The sequence below is a fragment of the Rattus norvegicus genome, chromosome 6 (genome assembly GCF_021556685.1).
Source record: "Rattus norvegicus strain SHRSP/BbbUtx chromosome 6, alternate assembly SHRSP_T2T, whole genome shotgun sequence".
NCBI lineage: Eukaryota > Metazoa > Chordata > Mammalia > Rodentia > Muridae > Rattus > Rattus norvegicus.
Genome location: NC_141539.1, coordinates 127,596,091 through 127,621,788, shown reverse-complemented (window position 1 = coordinate 127,621,788; position 25,698 = coordinate 127,596,091). Strand labels below are relative to the sequence as shown.

Genomic DNA, 25,698 nt, shown 5'->3' with positions numbered 1-25,698 from the left:
TTAAACCTATGTGTTTTCTGACGCTTCTCTAGGTATCAGTGCTGTGGTAGAGCGGGGGACAGGGTTGCAGCTGTTTCTCTCCGTGCCATGGTCAGTCAGGGCTGCACATCACGGACAGTATACCAGGGTCTCTGGATGCCCAGGACAAAGCTGTGCGTGGAGAAGCGTCTTCTAATGTCTTTTTCAGTGTGTGGATGGAGTGGCCAAGATGACGTGTAGATTGTACCGCTCACCGTGGTTACTTTCGCTGACTGAGAAAAGGACTTTATAAGGTATTAGTGGTTTCTCTTGGATGCTGGTCTGAATGTCCACATTCTTACCTTTCAGCTTCATGTCAAGGACCTGAATAAGACTATTCGCTACATGTATGAGCACAAAATGTACCAGAAGGTAACATCAGTTTCTGAGCTCCTGGGGGAGGGAGGAGCCTGGGTTGTAGGAGCAAAGACCACACCTGTATAGCTGGCCCTTGGACAGGTGGCTGGGCTTTCTGGATAGGGTTCCCCCAGATCAGCACAGTGGTGTCCCAGGATTCACTGGACCTCTTAGCGAGCATGTCACAACATAGTGTGGGCCTCACCCCCAGCTTGGACCCAGCAGATGTCAAGGGACTGTGAATTGGCTGCTGTGGGTACAGGGAACACGTGTGAGGACCGCTGTCCCACACAGTCTGTCCGAGTTTGGGATGGTCGGGGAAGAACATCCACTTCCTTATTCTGTTCGCTTTGACACTCTCCTCTCTGAACCCTCAGAAGCAACTGAATAGGACAGGCAGGGTATGCGTGATGTTGGTGCAGAGAGATGGCTTCCTCGTGGCGTGTCTCTCTGGAGCTGCTCACTATGGGACCCCAGAACCAGCTCCAGTCTTTTGAGCGTTGTGCTAACTCAGACCATTTCATTCCATGAGTGAAGAAGCATGAGTGAAGAAACAGGCTCTCACAGCCTTTGGCCATTGCCTCTGTACAGCAGCAGTGACTCCCCAAATCCAAGATGCAGGATAGTGGGCAGGGGTGGGAAGAATGACAGCCCGGTGGCTGACAGGCACCGAGGGCTGGGAGCTCACCTGTCCTGGGTGCCTTGCAGATGGTGTTTTACATTGAAGCATGTGAGTCCGGCTCCATGATGAACCACCTGCCCGATGACATCGATGGTAGGTCTTGAACAGGCTGCGACTGGTCACTGGATACCGCCCATTCGAGACCAAGCCTTCCACCTGCACAGGGCCACTGGGGGCCGCTTGATTTGCAGGCGGAGGAAATGCCTGTGGCCAGGTCTGGCTTCTACCCCGTAAATATTCATAAGGAATAAAGACCCTGCGGGGGCTGAGAGACCTGGCTTAGTGGGGCCAAAATGCTCTTGTAGGAGACCTGGGTTTGGTTCCCATCTGCTATATGGACGCACACAATCATCTGTAACTCCAGTTTCAGGGCAACCGATGTCCTCTTCTGGCCTCCTGGGGTTCAAGGCACACAAACAGGCAAACACACAAAATAAAAATAAAATTTAAAAACAGCAGCGATAACCCCCCTCAAACAAACAAACAAACAAACAAACAAACAACCCAACAATATCAAGGAGAATCTGTATACAAGCAATCCAACGGCTGCCCAAACTGGACCAGCTCTGTTCCTTTGTTATGTGTTGGTACCCATTCTCTCTATCTCAGGCAGGTAGGTGGCCTGGCTCTTGAACCTGGGGATAATGACAGGGCCTGCACAAGAGTCCCATCTTAAATGCAGATACTGTAAAGGTCCTGCCTGCCCTGCCGAGTGGTTTTTGTGAGACAGAATCTCACGCGGTCCAGGCTGATCTCAAACTTGCTATATAACTGAGGATGAGTCTGAACTCTGATTTCCCCTCCACCGCCCACGTGCACGGATTACAGATGTGCACTGCCACGCCTGACTTTTACCGTTTTGCAGGGCCTCGAAGCTGCTTGTCCGTCGGTCTGCTGCACTCCTGACCCAAGTCTCAAGTGTTTTGTAATTAAGTGTCACGCCTCCCCCGAAACCAAACTGGGCCCATTCTTCACATTTCTCAATTTGCCAGCGACCGTCCATGTTCTAAGCACTCAAGCACACGAGTGTTTGCCCATAGCTGCAACAAGAGCCCTGCCCCTTACATGTCCCTTTCTTTCCCCCTTTGAGAGGAGTTACTGTTCTTTTTTTTTTAATTATTTATTTTATTATATGCGTACACTCTAGCTGTCTTCAGACACACCAGAAGAGGGCATCAGATCCCATTACAGATGGTTGTGAGCCATCATGTGGTTGCTGGGAATTGAACTCAGGACCTCTGGAAGAGCAGTCGGAGCTCTTAACCACTGAGCCATCTCTCCAGCCCCCAGAGTTATTGTTCTTAAGGGACAGGGCCATACTCTCCCTGTACAGAGTACAGTAGCATCTTTGATGTCACCAGGGGAGAAGGAGAGACCCCAGTTTCAACAGTAGTCCAAGGCCAGGAGCATGACTGACTCAAAGGTGCCTTTAATCCACTACAGTTTATGCAACCACTGCCGCCAACCCCAACGAGTCATCTTACGCCTGCTACTATGACGAGGAGAGGAGCACTTACCTGGGTGACTGGTACAGCGTCAACTGGATGGAAGATTCCGATGTGGTAAGTAAGGCCCTTGTCAGGACCAGCCAGCCTGCCACGGTGTAGCTCTCAGGCTCTGGTCCTCTAAGGACTTCCGTGTTTTTTCTCTTGCAGGAGGATCTGACCAAAGAGACGCTTCACAAGCAGTACCACCTGGTCAAGTCCCACACCAACACCAGCCACGTCATGCAGTATGGGAACAAAGTGAGTGGAGCCTCACTCTCTTGCTCCCTAGTCCTGGAGCCCCAGGCAGACTCATTCCAGACGTTGACTCTTGATAAAGAGAAATGGGATCCAGTGGGGAATGTTCTCAGACTGACTGGCTCTGCCTCATATAGATAGCCACTCTGTCCAAGGGCCCCAGGCTTAGGGACCAGACCTACTAGGTTTGTATTTACAGACCTGGAGCTCTCTGAACCCTTATCTTCCCTCATTTGTCAAAATCCACACATGCAGGGTAGCCAGGTACACCAGCCGAGGTTGTGTGTGGGAAGCACTGAGCAGGGGCTGGTCATGGGGCAAGAGGCTGTGGAGACCGAAAGCATATGTTCTGTTTTAAAGACCGTCCACTGAACCCTGCACCATGCCTTCTCCAAGGATCTGTCTCGTGCCAAACTGCAGGCTGTCAGTTTTCCTCACAGGCTAGAAGCTGTACCAACGTAGTCCAATAGTAGTTCTGAGGGGCTTGCCCTCTCTGGCTTTGTAAGCTTGAGCTTTTGGTGGGAAAGCTCTGGGATATGCAGCTCAGCTGAAAAAACTTGACAGGGAACACTCCCAGTCTGCCATTTCCCAGGCCTAAGAGCTCGCCAGCTGAGATCCGATCTTGGGTGCAAGCTTAGGCATTCTAGGAGAAAAATCAGATAAGCAAGTCTGATCTCTTTAACATACTCTGCAGATCGTGGCCTGCGTGGTTCCAAGCCCATCAGCAGTGTGATAGCCACAGTACACAAGAAGTGTACATAGGTTGTTTTGCCCTGGCTGGACACTTGAATAGGTGCAGGAGAGAACAGGGCATGGTGAAAGCCAGACAGGTGACTTTGGGAATGCCCTGCTCTGATGTGTGTGTGTGGCCCTATCTTTGGCTTCCTATTCTTAGTGCAGGTGCTGGTCCATTTATAGTCTGTCTGCTTGCCTCTGTCTTTCTGTCTGTCTCTCTGTTTCTTTGTGTGTGTGCCTGATGGTTGGAACTTTGCCGTTTTTTTTATTTTAATTTCAGAGTCTTGCACTGATGTTGCTTGCTTTGAGAACAAGAACGCTTGACTTGTATCTTTCCCTGTGGTTGGGTCCGTCTTGACCTGTGCATTTCATTAGAGCCTGAGGCCCAGTGTCAGCCTGGCCTGTGGCCCTAGCTCTGCCAATCTCGTGGGACCCAGATTTCAGTAGCAGCCTGGACAGATGCTTGAAACCTCCTTGCTGCTGGTCCTTGGGGACAGACGGGAGCAAGGGCTACGGGCACATCTAGGGTTGTCAAAGCTAAAATAATTACATAACTATGGATCTTCAGTGGGTTTTACTTGTGAAGGAGCTCTTCACCGCAAAGCACACTGGGTATTTTTGAAGTTCTTCAGTGGTAGATCTCAGCCACACACACATGTGTCATCTCGCCCTACTGCCTGAGTTGACCACATGCTTTCAGGTGACTGGGGCCCTTCAGAGTGTTTAAAGCGCAGAGAACCATGATTCTCCGTGGAGAGCCAGGGCACGCTTGACACACTTTGCTTTTCTCAGCAAACGTTGAATTTGTATCCTCTCTCTCCTCCTTCAGTCTATCTCTACCATGAAAGTGATGCAGTTTCAAGGAATGAAGCACAGAGCCAGTTCACCCATCTCGCTGCCTCCAGTCACACACCTTGACCTCACCCCCAGCCCTGACGTGCCCCTGACCATCCTGAAAAGGAAGCTGCTGAGAACCAACAACATGAAGGAATCCCAAGTTCTCGTCGGGCAGATCCAGCACCTTCTGGATGTAAGTAGCGGCCAAAGGGACTCCTGAGAGAGGCCAGGCCAAGTCTAGATTAAAGGTGTAAGTGCGTGTGAGTGTGTGTGTGCGTGCGTGTGTGTGTCGGTTTGTGTGTGTCGGTGTGTGTGTCCTGGTATAAACACAATTAGCAACTAGAACTCGGGGTGCTCCCTCCCCAGATACAGAGAGAAGTATGGCCTCGGTGCTCTTGGAAAGCAGAGCATTCGTCATCCTAACTTTGACCTCTTTAACTTTGACCTCTTTAACTTTGACCTCTTTAACTTTGACCTCTTTAGCAGCAAGCAGGAAGGCTTAGAGGCCTGGCTTCCTGGAATCTGCTGAGACGCTCTGGCCTGTGGGTGGTCCCGTCGAGGCATCCTATCTTACAGCATCTTGATTTACTAGTCACTAGTCAATCTTTTTTTTTTTTTTTCTTTTCTTCGATGTACAAAATCATTCCCTTGTCTTAGCCAGGTTGTGATGGCGCATGCCTTTCATCCCAGCAACTGGGAGGCAAAGGCACAGGCAGGTGGATCTCTGAGTTTGAGGCCAGCCTGGTCTACAGAGTGAGTTCCGTGACAGCCAGGGCTATGCAAAAAGATGGACCGCCCCCCTCACCCCTAGTCTCAAAAAAACTTGCAAAGCAAAAACAACAAAAACAATTCTGTTGTCTCAGTGGTCCCAGCCGGAAGCTCTTCCTGCAGCTGATGTCTCTCCCTGTGCCCCACAGCTGTCCCTGTGCCCCACAGCTGTCCCTGTGCCCCACAGCTGTCCCTGTGCTCCACAGCTGTCCCTGTGCCCCACAGCTGTCCCTGTGCTCCACAGCTGTCTCTGTGCCCCACAGCTGTCCCTGTGCCCCACAGCTGTCCCTGTGCCCCACAGCTGTCCCTGTGTTCTGTAGTTAGTGGACTTGGCAGGAGGACCCTCCTAGTCATAGTTGTGTACTCTCTCATCTGTGCCTTTCTGTTCCAACAAAGCCAGCCTGTGGTTCTTTTTTTTTTTTTTTTTTTTTTCGGAGCTGGGGACCGAACCCAGGGCCTTGTGCTTCCTAGGTAAGCGCTCTACCACTGAGCTAAATCCCCAGCCCCAAAGCCAGCCTGTGGTAATGCTTGTCCCCAGTCAACACCAGATGCTGAAGGATACATGGAGATTAAAAGAAAAAAAAAGGGGTTGGGGATTTAGTTCAGTGGTAGAGCGCTTGCCTAGCAAGCACAAGGCCCTGGGTTCGGTCCCCAGCTCCGGGGAAAAAAAACAAAACAAAAACAAAAACAAAACCATGTTTGATTTATTTTACTTTTCCAAGTAGAATCTCATAGATCTCAGACTGGCCATCCCCGACTTGCCACTTAGCTGAGAATGGCCTTGGACAACTTCTGATCCTCTTTTCTAGTGCTGGTGTTCCATGGTCCCGAGTTTATGGTTCTTAGGATTAGGAATTGGAGAGATGGCTCAGTGGTTAAGAGCACTGACTGCTCTTCCAGAGGTCTTGAGTTCAATTCCCAGCAACCACACGGTGGCTCACCACCATCTGTAATGGGATCTGATGCCCGCTTCTGGTGTGTTTGAAGACAGCTACAGTGTACTCACATAAAATAAATAAATCTTTAAAAAAAACAAAACAAAAAAGGAATTGAACCAGGGTTTCATGCATGCTGGGGAAGCACTCTGTAAACCATACCGCATCCCCAGTCCCCATGAATGTCTTTCTATGACGTATGTATGTATATATATATATATATATTTTTGAAACTTGTTACCCCAGAATGTAGCCAGGATGTTTTTAATTGATGTCAAACAGTGGAAATAACTGTCCTTTTTCTTTCTAATCTTTGACCTCCTGAGTCCCTTTATTTATTGTCTGTGATGGGTTATTGTGTCTGTTGACAGTGTCTTAAGAGTTAAAATGATCCAGGCATTGTGTTAGATGCCTTCAGTCCCTGCACTTGGGAGGTGGGGGCAGGGAGATCTGGAGTTCCTTATCTAAAATATTGCATTAGAGGTCAACCTGGGTTACACGAGACCTTGTCTCGGAACAAGTAACAGTGCCATGAAAGGGCGTTTTGTCTTTATCCCCTGAGTAGTCACAGAAACTAAACCCTTGTGTTGGCCTCTGAGTCATTGTGTATATTGTAGATTTTCTCTGGTTTCTGCTGTAAATCTGAAAACTGTCTCGAAGCCTACACGTGTACTAGATTCAACAATTTCCTGCTAACTGTTGTATCATTACATTTTTATGTAAAATAATTACTAAAAAAACGGATCGAGATTTAAAAAAAAAATTGAACTCATTCAGAAATAACCATAAGAAACTCCTTTGTGCCCCTGTATATTTTCTGGGAAAAAAAATAGCCATTTTCAAAAAACAGGAGTAGTTTAGTACAGAGTAGCATCACTTCATATTCACAGAGTTCTGTGCCCAGTGTGAAAGGGGACAGCCTCACACTGCGCTGTTGTTTACTCTGTGGCTCTGGACTTTTCACTGAAACATAGGGAAGCCATTGTGGGGCCTGCAGGGCTCTAGGGACCCTGTGCTTAGGACCACACTTGGGTCTGTCGCAGTGGGTGGTGTGAACAATTCAGCCATGCAGGAGATGAACAGTGGGTGGGTCAGAGACTTGTGGAGAAGTGAGGTCTGGCTTCAGCAGTGTCTTTATATTGCTTTTCTACCATCTGGGACAAACATGGAGCCCCTGTGCTCTCTGTGCAACCAGCCCTGGTTTCCTGAGCAGGCAGAGGTGCCAGGGAGCACGCAGGGTCGGATGACGATAGCGGTGTGCCTCAGAGGTAGGTTTCCGTCAGGCACAGGCTACCCTCCTGGTGTCAGATGCCAGTTCTTCTGTGGTGATAGGAGATCTAGAAGGTCTGGCCTTTCCAGTGTCTCAGAAACCAGAAACACTTTCCATTTCTGTTGAGTACATGTATTAAACTGTTTGAATTCACTGTGGGCTGAAGGCTATGTCAGGATAGTCCTCTGAATATGCTTCTCACCGTAGAGCCGTGAGGGAGCACGTTAAACCAGAATCGTTTTGAAGCTGTCTCTTCTTTTCCTAGGCCAGGCACATCATTGAGAAGTCTGTGCAAAAGATCGTTTCCCTGCTGGCGGGATTTGGGGAAACTGCTCAGAAACATCTGTCAGAGAGAGCCATGCTCACAGCACATGACTGCCATCAGGAGGCCGTGACCCACTTCCGCACACACTGCTTTAACTGGCACTCAGTCACGGTGAGTCCCCGGCCAGGGTCCTCAAGTCTCCTGCCTCTGGGATTGTGGTGCTTGACTAGGTGCACCGGCTTGGACCGAAAGATTCTATCTGGGCCTTGGGAAGTTGGATGTCTAATTCATGGTCATGTGTCTTGTCTACCACAGTCGTAGGTGACAGCCCCACTACTGTTGAAAGGTGCTTGCTTCTCTTGATGAGGTGGCCCCACACCCCTCGCCGATCCTCACATCTCCAGACGTCTTCTTTCTTCCTCCTGATGTCTCTTCTGTCCATCCCCTAAGATTTATTGTTAGAGCACAGCCTAGAGAGTGAAGAATGATGTTTCGGCCAATTGTAGAGTCAGTCAGCTAGTTGGTCCCTAAAAAGTCCCGTGCTTACCGTGGGATGCTTGAATCCTGCTGGAGGAAGGTGGGCAGACTGCGTCCTGTAGACCAAACCCTGGCAGAGCCTGGCTTTACACCTTTGTGGTCCAGCTTGGCGCTGGGCAGTGCTTTATCAGCCTCACCAGCTCTGAGGGTGTGTGCGATGTTCGTCTCTCCTGGGGAGACTGTGCGAATACCTACAGATTGCCGAAGTGACCTAAACAGACCTTGAAGTCCTGGCTGAAATGGTTTTTCTCTGTGACTGAAGAAGCGAGGCAAGCTGACTGCGTGGTGAGGTGCTCACCTGCGGTTCTTTGTTTTCTTGCAGTACGAGCATGCCTTGCGGTATTTGTACGTGCTGGCCAACCTCTGTGAGAAGCCATATCCGATTGACAGGTAAAGCGTGCTTGGCACTGGGAAGACGGGCGTCATTCTGAAAGCACGGGGTGGGCGTGGGGGGTATACACTGGCCCGAGTAGACTGTAGCTCCACGACCCAGTTTTTTTTCTGGGGCCGCTCATCAGTGGAATCGGAGGGCCTGGGTTCCCAGTGGTGATGGCTAGGAACTCCTGCCCAGAATTAGATAACGTCTTGCTTTCATCAGGGTTGGCTTAGCTCATCTGGTTCATCTTCCTGTTTCTTGCAGGATAAAGATGGCCATGGACAAAGTGTGCCTTAGTCACTACTGAACAGCTCTCTTCCCAGTGCTTCTAGAAGAGTGAGCACAGTACACTGGAATGTGAACCAACTGGAGTGAACCAAGCGGAGACCGGAAGGGCGGAGTCAGAGGCAGCACCTAAGCCCCGCCCCCAGGGATACCGTCCGCCCACCCCAGGGCTTGCTTTCTGAGGATACCTGCTTACTAAGAAGCCAGTTTGGGTCTGGAGGAAGGAACTTTTGCTTCTTAGGAATTTTTGGGTTTGTTTTGTTGTCCATTAGCTTTCAAGAGCAGATTCACTGCGGATTCTGTAGCCAGTGAAGGAACCGGAGAAATTCTCGAAGCTGAAACCTCTTGTCGCCTTCACAGTGATTTTACCGAAGAGGGCAAAAGCAAGTCCCTACTGGAGAATTATTTTTAGAATATATAATTTTTGATTGCTTTTATATTTTATTCTGTAATAATGGATGTCCTAAAACAAATAAGTGAAGTGAGACATTTGTTCCTGGACTCTGGCTGTGTCGTGGTCTGTGTTTTACGTTCGCTCGTGGTGGGTTGTCTCCTCCCACCTCCCCGTTCTCCACTGTTCTATGCTGTGAGACCTTGCAGCTCCCCACAACCCTCTGTGTGCAAGGCAGGGAGGGGACATGCCCCATTTCTCTGGCACAGTACACTCAAAGGTGTAGCGATGGGGTTGTTGGAGACGTGAAATCCGTGCTCTGTATCCATGCAGGGGAATACTGTAAACAGCAGTAAAAAGGAATGGAGTATCTATATAGGGTACAGCGTTATTAAGCCAGTTGAAGCCAAGTGCTAGAACCATGGTTTACATAGCTTTATGTGATATGTGCTGAACAGGCAAATCTATACAGAGAGACACTTAATGGTGCTAGTGACTAAGGAGAAAACTGCTAGGTGTCAGCCTGTTCCCTCATTTACACTCATTCTCACTATGTTGCAAAGCAGGCCCGGAACTCAGGAATCCTCCTGTCTCAGCTCCTCAGATAGCCAGGACACGGGTGTTCCCCTTCATGCCTGGTTCAGTTTACTTCCAGGGGATGCTGGAGGGTTAGGAGGCTGAGGACCGTGACTGGTCAGCATTTCAGGCACACGGAGCCTCCAGACTGATGGGTCTGAGTTGCGTGAGTCTAGTCAGGAGCAAGTTTGCTCTTGGAGATTTGTTTGAAAAAACACAGATGACCAATAATATAACCTAGAAATATTTTAAAAAATTAAAGGTAAGCCCTAGATGTATAAAATATGGAGATAAATCTATTTTACCATGACTATAAGTTATATAGAGACCTATAATTAAAAGGTAAGATATATTCACACACAACACACACAACACACATACACCACACACACAACACACACACATACACCACACAGCACACACACAGCACACACACAACACACACAACACACACACCACACACAACACACATACACCACATACAACACACACACACCACACACACCACAACACACACACACACCACACACAGCACACAGCACGCACACACAACAGACACACTACACACACACACATACACACACATATACCACACACACACATACACCACACCACACACACACACCACACACACACACACACCACACCACACACACACATATACCACACCACACACATACACCACACTCACACACACCACACACACACACACACATATACCACACACACACACCACACATATACACACACACACCATATACACACACAGACACACACACATATACCACACACACACCACACATATACACACACACACACCACATACACACACATATACCACACACACACCACACATATACACACACACACCACATACACACACACATACACACACATATACCACACACACCACACATACACACACACGTACACTCACACCACACACACACACATACACACATACATATACCACACACACACACACACCACACATACACACACACACACACCACACACACACACACACACCACACACACACACACACACACACACACACACACACACCTGGAAACATCAATAATAAAGAGACATGTAAACAAAGTGAGAATGTGGCATCTTAGCCACAGAAACCTGCTTGCAAAACCAGTCGCCTCTTGCTGTCAGTCTCCAATTGATTTCATGTCCTAGGGAGGGGTGGTTTCTTACACGTCTCACCCCTTTGACCAAATATGACACAGAACCTAGGCTGAGGGGCTGGAGAGATGGCTCAGTGGTTAAGACTGAGTGGGTGTTCTAGAGGACCAGGTCAATTTCCCAGCACCCACATGGTGCCTCACAACTGTGTTTAATAGCATCCATGCCTGGCTTTTACAACATGACTGAGACTTAACTCATATACCACTTAATTCTAGTTAAAACATAAATATCTAACCTCCTGGGCAGACCAGTGCTTTTGTCTGGCCTCCAAAGGCACCAGGCACACACGTGGTGGATAGTTACAACATCTAGGCAAAACAGTCATACACATAAGAAAATGTTAAACCAAACAAACCCCTAGTGTATGTTATAGACTGCTAGTGATGAGGCCAACTTATATTTCGAGGGTGTCAAGTGTTACATGCTGTGGGGCGATGGCTCAGGGGTCAGAGCTCAAAGGGCGCTTGCAGAGAACCTAAGTTGGGTTCCTCACACCTATAATGATGGCTCGCAACCCTGTAGCTTCAGCTTGAGGCCTCTGAGGCCCCCTGCTGGTCTCTGTAGGCACTGCATGCACCTGTGCATACCCATGACACACATGGACATGATTAAAAGTAAGTCCTGGAATTCCATGCAGATTTTCAGCTGCCCAGGAGGTTAGATGAGATTTATGTTTTAGCCAGAATTTAGTGGCATGTGAGTTAAGTCTCACTCATGTTGTAAAAGCCAGGCATCTGATGAAGCTGAGGCAGGAAGGAGGATTGCTGAATCTGGGAGTTCCGTGGTAGCTGGGGCCATGTCATATGGCTAGATGGGTGTGGAGAGGGGCAGGGAGAAAGCAAAGGTGTAAGGCAGCATTAAGGCTGATGATACAGCCTGCTTCGTTACACAATTCCAGCTCCATCACCATATAAACGCCCGTGATGGTGTGCACCTGTAATTCCAGCAGCCCTAGAAGGTTCTAGGTCAGCGGTTTTCAATGAGGTGGTGAATGACCCTTTTCCGGGGCTTGCCTAGGACCATGGCAAAACAGCTTATGGACATTCTGATTCACAAGCGTAGCAAAATTACCGTTACGAGGTAGCAATGAAAATAACTTTATGGTTGGGGGTCACCACCGCATGAATTAAAGGGTTGAGAGCCACTGTTCTATATGCTATCCTTGGCTACTGATGAGCTCGAGGGCTTACTCATGGGAACCTGTCTCAAAAAAAAAAAAAAAAAGACATTAATTAAAACCTGATAGGTCTGACCAGCTATCTTGCATATGACTAACACTGGGAGTCAAGGAAGACTTCCTGGAGGTGGACTTTAAGGATGCAATGTAAGAGCTAACCTGGTGAAGGTCAAGAGGACTGGAATTCCCAAGAGTAATAGCAAAGGGTAGGAGGGATGGTTCTAGAAATCGTCTCGAGCCTGGAGTGCTGGGAACCAAGGATGATGGAGAGGAAACAGGTCCCAGACCAGTGAGCAGAACTCTGGCCACTTCACAGGAGTTAGCATTTGCAAAAGGGCTTTTATTACCACCCCACCCCCGTCCCCCATAGTGCGTCTTGGCAACACCGATGACCTGTGATGTTTCCATCACAGAACAGGTCTTTCAATGACCCTCCCAACCCCCCCAATCTCATGGCATTGAACTTGTCCATGTTTCCCCGGAGCTGGCTTGGCTGCTTCCGGTGCCAGTGCCCTGGTAGACTAGGCACTCTGGTAGCTGAAGGCAAGTTCTGAGGCAGGGGTGCGGTGCAGGGCTGTCTCTTCAACACAATACTCTTAGATCTTGGGTTGTTGTGGACCAACATCTCGGCTCCATCCTGAGGCTCAGGTAGCAGCTGGAGCCAGGAACCCCTTCCTTAGCCAGTCCTGGGGAAAGCGAGCTCTTCCCAGGAAAGGGGTAGGAGGTGGGACGTGACCAAGGGAAGGCAGAAGGAGTTGCCTGAAGAACAGGGTGTGGGCAGGGTTGGGCTTGCTTGATGCTGCTGGCTAGAGAGCCTCTTCCACTTGAGCCTGGTTTCCCTTACTGTCCAATGAAGAACATGGAGCCTCAGGCTATGCCTCTGCCTGATTGGCTTAGGCATGCTCAGTGGGCCTTACACCAGTGTGATTGACACAGGCACCTTGTTGGGGAGTATACGTGGTCAAGGGGAGCAGCCAATGAGAGCCCAGTCTCAGTCCCTCTATCCTCCTACACTCTGGCCACGACAGCTCAGCGGGGGGGTCATCTCATAGGAAGTTGGGCTCCCGCACCACTAGATAGGGCTGGTTTGAGGCATCCCTGCCGCTGTCCTGGGGCCGGTACACGAAGTGGAAGTCTCGCTTGGGCTCGCTCCGGAGCAGATAGCCCTTGATGCGGTGCGGCAGAGCCTCGTCTGCCAGCTGGAAGCAGCGCCCATCCACCAGCACGAAGAGCCGATAGTCCTGGGGCTGGGCCACCTCAAACTTCTCAGCGCACTGTGCGCACAGTGCCTGGGCTACTGTGTCTGCCCGTGATGCAAGTGTCCGTGACTGCTGCTCGGGCTGAAGGTAGGACACGCAGATGAAGTCCTGCAGGCAAGATGGAGGAGGTTTGAGGTTACCAGGTTTGACTGATAGCATTCTGGGTCACCCTTATCCCAACATTGGGAGCTAGGGCCTGCAGACAGGAGCATGGTGGCATTGGACCTGTCTTTGCCTTCTCTGGACAGAGGGGGCCTCAAGCAGTTGTGAAGCTGAAGAGGGCAACTCTTCCTTCTCTGGGTCTCACCTCCCCACTGGACTTACTCAGGGTGATTCAGTCAGGTTTCAAATATGGATTTAATTCTTGTGTGTATGCATGATGCATTGTGTGTGCCCCAAATGCCCATGTGGGGGTCCCGGGACAACTCTGGAGTTGGTTCCTTCCTTCCACCTTTATATAGAGTCCAGGGATTGAACTCACATTGTTAAATTTGCCTGTCAAGCACCTGTACCAGCTAAGCCAACAATTCCTGGCTGTTTCAATCATTTTTGAGTCGTGACAATTGCAGAGCCCCGTCCCCTACCCTTAGCCAGTCTGCAGGCTCCTGTCGGCATGGTCCAATCAGGTGCAGTGCTGGAAGGCAGTATAGAGTTGCAGGTGTAGATTATAGTCCTAGCACCTCACAGTCCAGGCAAGTGGAATCGTTTGGCCTCTTGGAGCAGGAGCTCTCTCTGTGGTTTAGAGGCAGGGCATGAAGAGGCTTGAGGGAAGCTGGGGGGTGTGGAGCTGAGGAAAGGGGTGAGTTTAGGATAAGTGGAGGTGGGCATGTGAGGTGGTGCCTGTAGGGCTGGGGAAGGGCGATGCAGTACGGGTCCATGGGCTCTCTGCCCTTCCAGGCTTCAATTATGGTTCCATTTGTTGTGTGACCCTGACCACTGCTGCTACAGCTATAGACCGAGGACAAGAGCCACACACTGCCACCAAGCCAGCGTGAAATAATGTGTGTGGGGCTGCCTTACAATAGACAGAGTGGCAACATCAGTGGCTGGCTCACAGCCACAACCACGAAGCCGCTAATGACCATGTTACAGGGTAGTGTTCACTTACAGAGTGCCAGGGTCTGGGCCTCACTGTAGGCTTCTGTTTCTTTCCAGAAGGGAAAGGTGGGACAGAGGTGCTGTTGGGTATGTGTGTGTGTGGGATTGGCACTGGCTCACGCCAATGCCTACCAGCTTGAGCCAGTCTATGGTATGCATCTCCTTCTAATTCCCAGTTCAGCAATGCGAGCTGAGACTGACCTTGCTGGGAGGAAGTATTTACACCATGGAGAGCAGCAGAAGCTGAGGCCATACTCCAGAAAGGAGTAGAGATGCTAGGTTGGCAGTCTGGAGCAGGGGCAGGGACGCAGGACTCATTTGCTTCAGTTGGCTGATATGGATGGGAAGTGGAGTTTCTGAAGGGGCACACCATCAGTAACTATCACTTCCAAATGATTAACCTAGGACTTTTTAGGCTAGAGGATGGAGGCTTATTTACATACCGTTTTGCTAAACTGAAGAGGATGGCTAGAATCAACTCTTAGTTCAAATCTGGGCCCAGAATTCAGGCCTCTTGTCTCCCAGAGGCCCAGACTCCATTTTCTACACAAAGTCCATATAACTATGAATAGGTTTGGAGGGTTGTCTGGCCTCCTGGTCCAACTCTACACATTTTCTACACATTGCCGTCCTGTTCTGTCCCAGACTCTGGGTTTCACATGAACCATGGTCATTGTCCTCCCCACATGAGAGCTTCCTACACAGAGGATTTACAACACGGCGTGATGATGTGGCCAGCAGCACCAAGAAGAATGGTGTGTGTGCGTGTGTGTGTGTGTGTGTGTGTGTGTGTGTGTGTGTGTGTGTGTGTGTAGCAGGGAGCTGATCTGGGCTGTTTGGGAACATGTGGGTGACTCGATTTGATGCAGCCTGGGGTATGTAGAATGTCTTGTTCCTCCCATACCACTTCGTCCATTGGGTTATAACACCTGCCTGGTGGCACTTCTATGCCCACTCAGGACCTGCAGAGCTAGGCAGATTGGTAGGTAGAGCCTTGGATTCCTCTGTGGGAGACTCACTGCTCACCCTGGGGATGGTAGAGCTGGCAGGCCAAGCCAGGCATAGAGCACTAGTGGCAGCTGTACAGTTTGTAGCCCCAGTCACTATAGTCCCCAGCGTCACCTGCACAGAGGAGCGGGAGGCCCGGGCCTTGTTGAGCGTGCGCCTGCGTTCCCAGCGATGGATGGAGTCCTGCACCTCCACGCTCAGCTGTCTGGTCACTGTGATCTTGTCATAGTTCTTAATGTGCTCCAGGGCTCCATAGGTGGTGGTCAGATAGTAGGAACCTATGGGGTGGGTCAAGGACACAGGTTGAACTAGGAAGGTCTGGATCCACCACATTTGGAGGGAGCTGGTCCCAATGTGTGTGGCTCCACCCATTGCTTCCGACATGCTACTCCCTCCATAGCCACCAGGGGGCATCCACGTTCTACAACCTGCTTCAAAGGTATCTCTCAATACCATTGCACTGGGGCTTCAGCAGTTGGCACTTTATAGAACAGCCTAGCTCACATCTCAGCCTCCTTCAAGAAGGAATCATGTGGAATAGCCCATATATAATACATATGAAATTATGCATATGACTATTTTATAATATAATTACACATTAGAAATGTTACTTATAATTACATATAAAACACACACACACACACACACACACACACACACACACACACACACACACAAATATTTTCCAGACAGGGTCCCACTAGTTAGTTCTGGCCTGAAATTCATAATAAAGTCTAGGCTAGCCTTGAACTCATAGAGATCCACCAGCCTCTGCCTTCTGAAAGCTGGGATTAAAGGTATGGTTGGTTTACCACAGCTGGCTAAGGATACTTAATTCATTGTGGTCAAATTGGGAAGAGGACAGAGAAACCCAGCAATTCCTACAAGTCTGTCAGCCAAACTCGGTACTCTTAAAATGATGTTTGAAACTAAGTTTAAGATTTAAACTGCCATTTTCAAGTGTTTTAAAATATAGAGGATGTGTAAGGAGCCGAGAGACATGGATGCCTGGGGGAGTGTGGAGAAGGCACTTGGAGCCCCCCTCACTCTAGCATACACATGCTTTAACATGTAGAGCGCCATGAATGCATTGCCTATTATAAAAACAGACTTCGAAGATACACAGGAAATTTTAGTTATTGCATGACATTTTTAAGGATTTAAAACAGTAAAAATATCTGATGCTACACAGCGGTAATAGTGGCACTCAGGAGGCAGAGGCAGGTGGATGTCTGAGAGTTGGGATGCCAACTTGGTCTACGTGGCAAACTCCAGCCAGGCAGAGCTACAAAGCTCCTGTCCGTTTAAAAGATGTATTACATTTTAAATTCACTTTGTGTGCACGTGTGCACATGTAATTGTGGGCACACTCTATCTGCAGAAGTCAATTTTCCCCTTTCCACCACAAGAGTCCCAGGAATTGAACCGAGGTCCCCAGACTGGGTGGAACTGTCTGCCTTTAACCAACCAAAATATTAGCCCACTTAAAATTTTTCTTTAAAAATAATCTTAAGCATGTCGAATACAGAGGCAATGCCAGCAGCAGACCACTGGATTGAGAACGGGACCTGAATTGAGAAAGAGCTGAAGGGGCTTGAGACCCCATATGAACAACAATGCCAACCAACCAGAGCTTCCAGGGACTAAGCCACTACCCAAAGACTATACATGGACTGACCCATGGCTCCAACTGCATATGTAACACAGGATGGCCTTGAGAAGCCCTTGGTCCTGCCAAGGCTGGACCCCCAGTGTAGGGGAATGTTGGGTAGGCAGGAAGGAGGGTGGATGGGGAGGGGAACACCCTTATAGAAGAAGGGGGAAGGGGATGGCATAGGGGCTTATGTCTGGAAAACAGGGAAAGGGAATAACATTTGAAATGTAAATAAAAAATATCCAATAAGAAAGATAAGCCAAAAAAAAATCTTAATCTGTAACATAATTGAGGCTTTAAGGTACTTTAAGCTTGACGAATCATGGAATTTTAAGCTCAAAGACAATACTTTGTGGGAATGTTTATCTGACTGTCAACTTGTTAGGAGTTTAGAATCTTGCTGAGATCTTTCACTTAAATTTTTTTGGAAGCTTTTATTTTTAAATTTATTTATTTTATGTATATGAGTATGCTGTCGATGGCACACCAGAAGAGGGCGTCGGATCCCCATTACAGATGGTTGTGAGCCACCATGTGGTTGCTGGGATTTGAACTCAGGACCTCTGGAAGAGCAGCTGGTGCTCTTAACCTCTGAGCCATCGCTCCAGCCTAAGATCCTTCACTTTAAAGCAGTGGCTCTCAACCTTCCCAATCCTGTGACTCTAATACAGTTCCTCGTGTCATGCTGATTCCCAATCGTGGAATTATTTTCCTCACTTCTTCATAATTGTAATTTTGCTACTGCATATGCAGGATATCTGATATGCAACCCCCAAAGGGATCACAACACACAGGTTGGTAACTGTTGAATCCCAGAAGGTGACATGGCCAAGATCACACAGCGCCGCCCCCCTGCCCTTAGTATCCTGCTTTCCTCAGGCCCTAGCTTTCCTGACACTATCTAGACTGCTTTTCCTGACTATGAAGACCAGGCCAATGGTTTTGGACATGAGGCTGATTCTGCCTGGGATCCACCCCAATCCATCTTCCCGCCTCGACTATCAGAGCTCTATTGGTATCAGAAGTGCCCTGGATGAAAATGTTCACTTCCAGACTCCTTAGCTTGGCTGAGCAGTCACAGCCCTGAGTCCTGCCCCTGTGGCAGGGAGAGCAGAGCAAGGTTAGGGATGCTCTGATTCTGAGTCCTGGAGATGAATGAAGCTGGTGAAATGTCACTTGCTTGTCTATGTCATGTGCAAGGGGCGGGGCTTAGTCAAGCTTGGGTCATCCAACTATATGGGCTCAGACAGTAGTTATGGAGGCTTCTGGTCCTCTCAGGGGCAGTTGGGAGGAACTCCAAGCTCTACTGGGGCTCTCCTAGCCCTTCAAGTCCTATACATCTCATTCGGTCCTTCTAGCCATCATTGGAGACCATGTAGTGCCCACTATGAGCACTAGGTGGCGGGCCACACCACTATGAGTTTTGCAGACACTTCCCAGTCATTATGTGGTGGGTTGATTGGCAAATCCATTGGTGCGATTAGCTGGGTACAGGCCTAGGGAGACGACTGTGGGAGATGTTTGGATTCTTGGTTGGCTCCAGTCAGGCGACTTCCCTGAGATGGGGTGGGTATAAGAAGGGGGCCCTACCAGCCCTCCAAGCTGCTCACAGGAAGGCCCTGCTCTCTGCTGCTACAAATGACTGCTGGGAAGACTATGGGAACCAGCTATCAGTCTGAGATAAATCACACCACACCACAGGCCGGAGGAGGTCATGAGAACATGTAGGAGACAGTGTTTCTACAGGCGGAGAGTGATCCAGTGCAGACATGGCACAGTGCCTTGTTTCCCAGGGCTTGCATGGACACTGCGTCAGGGTGAGTGCCACCCTTTCAGCAGTGCTGGCTAGAGATCCCTGTCCACTTCTTCAGTCTCTGGGTGCTTCCATGGGTATGGTGAAACCCAGGAGGCAGTCTTGAGGAGATGGAGGTCCTAAATGTGAGAGTGAAGGGGGTGTTCGACGATTCTCATGAGACTCCCAGACTTCCTTGTCTTGCTCTGCGCTGCAGCCCAGTGTCTGGCACGGGTGGTTCAATGAGTACACAGGTTGGTGGATGGAGATGGGTAGATAGATGACAGAGAGTGTATGGATGAGTCGATGAGTGGGCAGGTAAGTTTATGGATGGATGGACCGGTGAGGAGATGTGTGGGTGAACAGATGGATGGGCTGCTGAATGGAGGATTGATGGAGAGATGGATAGATAGGTAAATGAATTGGTGGATAGGTAGGTAGATGGACTGAAGGTATGGATGGGTGGATGGGTGGATGAGTAGGTAGGTAGGTGAATGAATAGGTGGACGGACAGATGGATTTACAAGTAGATGGATGGTGGGTGGAAGGGTGGGTGGATGTGTTGATGGACTGAAAAAAAGCTTGCTTCCTCTGATTCCCCAGACCGCTCGGGAAAACAAATTGTTCCAATTGCAGGTAACATTTAACTAAAGAGGAAAAGGAGGTGGTTCCAGGTGCCACAGCGACAGCTCAGAGCTACCGGTGACAGCGAGGTTCTCAGCTTTCCCTGTTCCCCTGAGCTGAGAAGACCTCAGCGAAGCACTTACGTCAGCCTTTCAAGCTCTGGGGGCGCAGATGCAAACTCATGCAAAGGGGAACAGCCACTCGCAGGAACCACAAAGCCCAAAGGGGGTGCCTGTGCCTGGGAGGCTGGGTCCGTTCTTCGACGGTAGAAGCCCCAGGACGTGTCGCGGTCCCTCAGAGCCCATACTGGGGCTTCTGTATCTCAAGTGATTCTTAGTGGGGGACGGCTGAGGCCCTAGCCGGCGGAGGAAGTGGTGGGTGGATGGACAGGGGAAGGGAAACTGAGATAGGCCGTGGCAAATCACACCCCTTCCTTCATTCAACCAGGGAGCACAGAGCCCGCAACGCCTCAGTGACTTCTTCCTATGGACAGAAGACCTGGCCAGGGCTGAGCCCAGGGGCCACCCCATCTAAGAACAGCTCCGTACTTGCTACACTCCATGAAGACACCGTCTGCCATCTTAGCGTCACTTGTTAAACCGCTAACTTCTTTGTTTTTAAATTTAATTAATTAACTTGGTTTTACTGGTTTACTTTTGAATCATGGTCTCATTGTTCAGCCCTGGCTGGCCTAGAACCTATATGGAACATGTTGGCCATCGACTCACAGAGATCCACCTCTGTTGTCTGAGTGCTAGAATTAAAGGCGTGTGCCACCATGACCGGCTCCTTCCTCTTCTTTATCTGTTTTTTTAAGGCTCCTGCTCACCCTTCAATGCCCAGCCTGAGGTATCACCTCCTCCAGAAGCCCTCCCTGACTGCACTGTCAAGGTAGCATGCTCCCAGTATTCTTTGAATTTCCTACCATCCCAGTTTTCTCACTTTTCTTTGCAACCTGACCGTCTTCCTGGTCAATGAGCTATTTGGGCGGGGCCTGTGTGATGTCCCTAGGGCTTAACCTTAGTCTGGCCCTACCTAAGAAGTCCTTGCAAGGCCACCTGGCTTGGGAGTGCGTGAGCCTGGGTTGCTGGGAGATGTGGTGGGTGTAGGGGTGGTGGGAAACTCACCCTCTCCTAACTGCAGGGCAGGGTCCATGAGCTCCATCATGTATTCCACATTGAGGAGCATCTCAGTGAGGTTGCTGCGGGCCAGTACGTACATGAGCACAGGCAGGAAGTCGTCGGCCCCGTAGGGCTTCCCTGCAAGGAGAAGAGGATGAAGGCTGTCAGTGCCAGGCTGTGAGCCCCTCAGGGACCTGAGCTTACCCTGGAAGAGCAAGGTTCTGCAGGGTTCCACAGTGAGGACCCTAACAACTCCTAGGGTGGCTCAGTGTGGGGAGACAAGAAGGAACTGAGAAAGAGCTCTGGGCTGGGGTGACAAACTTATGGTTCCTTGCCCTTTCCTGGTTCTTCCCCAGAAGCTACCCCGGGCTGCTGGCTGGGTTATCTGGTTCTCAAGACACAGTGCACAGGCTGACCTAGTTCATGGGCATGTGCGGGGAAAACTGAGATCCACCTCTGCTTGAGATCCGTCACAGCCCCTGAGATCCACTGCTGAGATCCATTCCTGCCCAAAACCAACTACTGTGTCTGAGATCAACCACTGCTCGAGACTATCACTGACCTTGATCTGTCACTGCCCAAGATCAATTGCTACCCCAGAGACTACCATTGTGCCTGAGATCCACCACTGCCAATCCAACCTGAGCCCCAAGCGTATGCTTAGTTGACTGGGAGGAGAGATGCTTCACAACAGAATTTCCAAGCGAAGGGCAGGAACAGAAACTGTCCTGCGGTGCTGGCCAATTTCCATGATATAACCATTTCCACAGTGACCAAGTCCAAACTGCAGACCTGAACATGGTACGAGCTCCCCTGAATTGGTATGAGCATCCCAACAGCCTTACACGCCACAGGTTCAACCTCACCATGGGCAGGACGAGGCTCAGAGCTGGGAGGCCTGTGTTCAGAGTTCTGTGCTGATCACTGGTGAGACCAGATCCATGTCTTTCTCCCTGATGTTGGCTGATGGACCAATACCAGCTTTGAGCACAGTTGGAACACATCAGCTCCTAGCTGAATCTTCCAGCTCTGTACAACAGGCAGCACTCCCTGGGGAGATGTGTACAGCTTTGAAATGCTTCTCCTGTGATCTGAACACCTGGCTTGCATGGACCAGAGCTCATGCCCAGTGGGGTCAGCCTGTGTTTAGCTGGTTTTAGCTTGTTTCTTCCAGTTCCATCTGTTCACCACCTGCAGGCACATAATGCCAAGAGCTGGCAGAGACCTTCTACGCATTTTACGGGCTGGGGAACTTTGGAGAACTCCTCCCGCCCCCCAACTGGAGTCAGGGTTTCTCTGTGTAGCCCCGGCTGTCCTGGAACTCATGTGTAGACCAGGCTGGCCTCAAATTTAGAGAGCTCTGCCTGTCTCTGCTTTATGAGTTCTGGGATTAAAGACACATGCCACCATTGCCCAGCCAAGAGGGAATTCTTATTCAGAGAGAAATAAGCCAGAGTACTCATCTGGGGGCCCTGAACACTGGAATAGGAAATTAGGAAGACCCCAGCTAGGTCATTATAGTTCTGCATGATCAGGCCTCTCCTCAGGGCATGGCAAGCCTCAGTTTCCTCAACTGAACACTGGGAGTGAATAACACAACTCATTCTGTTACACAGGACTGATGTGTGTCAAATGTGCGGCTGACATAAAGTATAGTCATTCGGGAGGCATCATCTCAAAGGTGAGCATAAAGGTAGGAAATGCTGCTCAATGCAGGGAAACACACCTTGGAGGCAGACAGCACCATTTCATCGGCTGGGCCCTGAACTGTCTACGGCACAGAAAACTAACTGAGCATAGGATCCCCATGTTCTGTTCCCACTCTGCTCTTGACCCTGGGTGTGAGGCCTCAGGCTGCTATCTGCCTTGATGTTATTGCCCTGTGACAGTGGAGGGTAACCTGGAGTTGTGAGCTGAAATAAACCTTCCCTCCCTCTCCTGGTCTAGATTAGCAAACACCTGACACCGAGGGGCTCACCCCAATCTAAATGCCTTCCTAGCCTATGGAGGCATCAGATGGTAGCTTTCTGTTTCTTCTCTACATGTCAGTGCCCAGGACATTTGAAAGCTGCATAAGCATGAAAATTCTCAATAGTAAACACGGGTGACTTTAGTCATTAGAATTCAGTTCAGTTTAGCATAGATCTTAAAAAAAAAACTTTCTGTCTCTTCCGTATGCAGGCAATGTCATAGGCTCCTGGTCACCATCAAGAGCCCTCCTCCCACCCAATTTTCCAGTCACTGTCCCTGACGGAACCACCAGTGGATTCTTGAGTCCTATGGCCTCTGTGAGGAAGTAGAGCATGAGGGAAGTTGATATTTATTACCAAGCTGTTGGCTTTACATCTAACTTTCTAGGTCTATGAATCCAGCCCTTGGTCAAAGTGAGCTGCAAGTTCAGGCACAGCTAAAGGCATGAAGGGCAGCCCTTCAGCAGTCCAAGCCCTTTTCATATTTTCTGCATTTAGATTGGCTTGTTATAATATTATACTGGTCTTTACCTCAGCTCCCTCTCGTCTTTCCGTCCTCCCTGGGTGGGTGGGGGGCTTTGATCTATTCTTCCCACTACAGGAATGGATTCTCCTGCCTAGCTCTGGATGTTCCAGAGGTGGAAATGACTTCTCTGTCAGAGACATACAGAATATGAATCGAAAATCCTAACCACTCTTGCCAGGTTCTGTAAACTCTGCAAGGACCTCACAGCTTCCAGGTATGACAGATGCTTATCCAAAGCCATTTGTCTAACTTCCCAGCCTGCCTGACTCAGGTCCCTCAAATGTATGCTCAACTGCTCTCCCCAAACCCGGTGCTTGCCCTGGATGGTAGGCTGGTGTGGTGAGTGCGGCATAGGTTTGGCACGATGTGGCTTTAGGTTTGTATTTTGGCTGGGTCTAGAGAGGTGTGACAGCATTTACCTCTTAGGAAAGGACGGTGTGCCCAGCTACATTAGCTCGTGTGACTTCAAGTGTAGCCCCTTTCCTGCTGTCTCAACTGGTCCCACCTGGACCGAGGCTGTCACAGTCTCCTTTAAATGGGCCACATAGTCTGTGGGTGAACTTCTCTCTCCTGTGTGGTGATGACAGGAGAGGCAGTATGATGGTCGTCTTGTTCAGAGAGGAGGCCTGGAGGCCTAGGATCGGTAGAAGTCTAGGTGGTCTAAGAAGGCCTAAGTTGCCTAAAATCTAGGGTTCTTGAAGCCTAGGAAGCTAGGAGCCTGAGGTCTAGGAGCAGTGTTGGGCAAGTGTGGCTCGGTCCTGCTGAACACACTCAAGGTTGTTGGCTCAACGCAGGCTGCAGCTGTGCCTTGCTGAAGGGTTCCCGATGGCTCCCAGGCCTTCAGCACAGGGACTGAGGTCTGTGCTTCAGTCCCAAGGCCACAGCCAGATAGCATGAGATGCCAGGAACGTGGAATGGAGTGGGGTGAGTTAGGGAATGGGGACGCCTAGTCTTGACAACACTAGCGTCAGGTCTAAAGCAAATTTGAGTCAACTGAGATCCATCTAAGAATGTATCATCCAGGGGCTAAAGAAATGCTCAGTAGTTAAGAGCACTGATTGCTCTTCCAGAGGACTAGGGTTCGATTCCCAGCAACCACATGGTGGGTCACACCTGGGATCCCACACCCTCATACAGACATACATGCAAGCAAAACACCAATGAACATAAAATAAAAGTAAATATAAAAAAGAATGTATCACCCCCATGTAACTGTAATAGTTGCTAGCTGTCAACTCGATAAGATCTACAGTCTCCTGGGAAAGATACCTCTCACATGCCTATCACAGGAATTGATTATATTAACTGAGGAGACTCATCTTAATTTGAGTGAGACCTGAGCTGTAAAATCGGCATAAAGTGAGTGTTAAATAGCATTTATTGCTGTTTTTTTTGACCATGGGATGCAACGTGACCAGCTGCTTCAAGCTGCCGCCGCCTAGACTTCCCAGCTGAGATAGGCCGAACCTTGAACTCTAAGTCTAAACGACCCCATTTTCTCTTATGTTACTTTGGTCAGAGTATTTGATCAAAGCAACGAGAAAGTAACCAAGTCAGCAACTATGAGGGAAGCGTGTACAGACGCGAGATGAGAGACTGTGGCCTAGGAGCAAAGATGGACGTAGGAAGGAAACGTGCATGTTCACAGGTGTCAGCCCCAGGGCTGGAGAGATGGCTCAGCAGTTAAGAGTGCACACTGCTCTTGCAGGGGACCCTAGTTTGATCTCAGCACCCACATCAGGCAGCTCATGACGGCCTGTAACTCCAGCTCTAGGAGGCCCAATCTCCCTGGCCTCTGAGGGCACTGGCCCTCACATGCACATACTCAGAACACAGATACAGGCACACACACAATTAAAATAATAAAAGTAGATATTAAAAAAAAAACAGTGTAGTTGAAGAAAAGAAAGGCCCTTGAAACCTAACACATGAGCGGAAGCTAAACATAGTAGTGGTGGTTAGATGTGGAATTCCTAAGCCTTTCAGCCATCACTAATGACCTGGGATTCAGACAGAGATGCTAGATCTGGAGAAGCTTACACAGGGACACATCCACAGCCGTCACGAGAGCGCTCTGCAGCCTGGCACTCCTAGACTTTACAATATGGACGCAGGACAGCACCGACTGGGGAAAGGTCCAGATATAGACCTTGTGTGATTTAGGAGGGAAATGTGTGTGTTCGGGGGTAGGGGAAGGCACTGGATAATTGCTGAGATAAATTAACTCACAGGGTACCCAGGAGTCCTTGTTTCAGTGAACCGTTTACACTTAAAGGTTTCAAGTTTGAAATCAGTTTCAAATAAATGACAGGTTAAAAAAAGTGTGCTGGGCTGGGGAGATGGCTCCATCAGCAGTGACTTCTGTACAATATGAGGACCTGAGTTCTGATCCCTAGAACCTATGGGAGAAGCTGAGCATGGTGTGTGTGTGTGTGTGTGTGTGTGTGTGTGTGTGTGTGTGTGTGAGAGAGAGAGAGAGAGAGAGAGAGAGAGAGAG

At 49.5% G+C, this 25,698-nt stretch overlaps 2 protein-coding genes across 12 annotated transcripts in view; one reads left to right on the top strand and one right to left on the bottom strand.

Annotated features, from left to right (window-relative positions):
* Lgmn (legumain) overlaps positions 1–9,313 on the top strand; it is a 37,544-nt gene extending 28,231 nt beyond the window's left edge. The window contains 8 exon segments of one of the 2 annotated variants that reach the window (NM_022226.3): positions 328–390; positions 1,084–1,150; positions 2,501–2,619; positions 2,713–2,802; positions 4,364–4,564; positions 7,610–7,780; positions 8,469–8,536; positions 8,787–9,313. In NM_022226.3, coding sequence (NP_071562.3) covers positions 328–390; positions 1,084–1,150; positions 2,501–2,619; positions 2,713–2,802; positions 4,364–4,564; positions 7,610–7,780; positions 8,469–8,536; positions 8,787–8,829 — 822 coding nt within the window. In that variant the 3' untranslated portion in view covers positions 8,830–9,313. 2 annotated transcript variants of the gene reach the window in all.
* Positions 9,314–12,468: 3,155 nt separating this feature from the next.
* Positions 12,469–25,698, bottom strand: part of Rin3 (Ras and Rab interactor 3) — a 108,876-nt gene continuing 95,646 nt past the window's right edge. For 9 of the 10 annotated variants that reach the window (NM_001414929.1, NM_001108052.2, XM_087553443.1 and 6 more), the window contains 3 exon segments: positions 12,469–13,516; positions 15,629–15,792; positions 20,712–20,843. In NM_001414929.1, coding sequence (NP_001401858.1) covers positions 13,196–13,516; positions 15,629–15,792; positions 20,712–20,843 — 617 coding nt within the window. In that variant the 3' untranslated portion in view covers positions 12,469–13,195. 10 annotated transcript variants of the gene reach the window in all.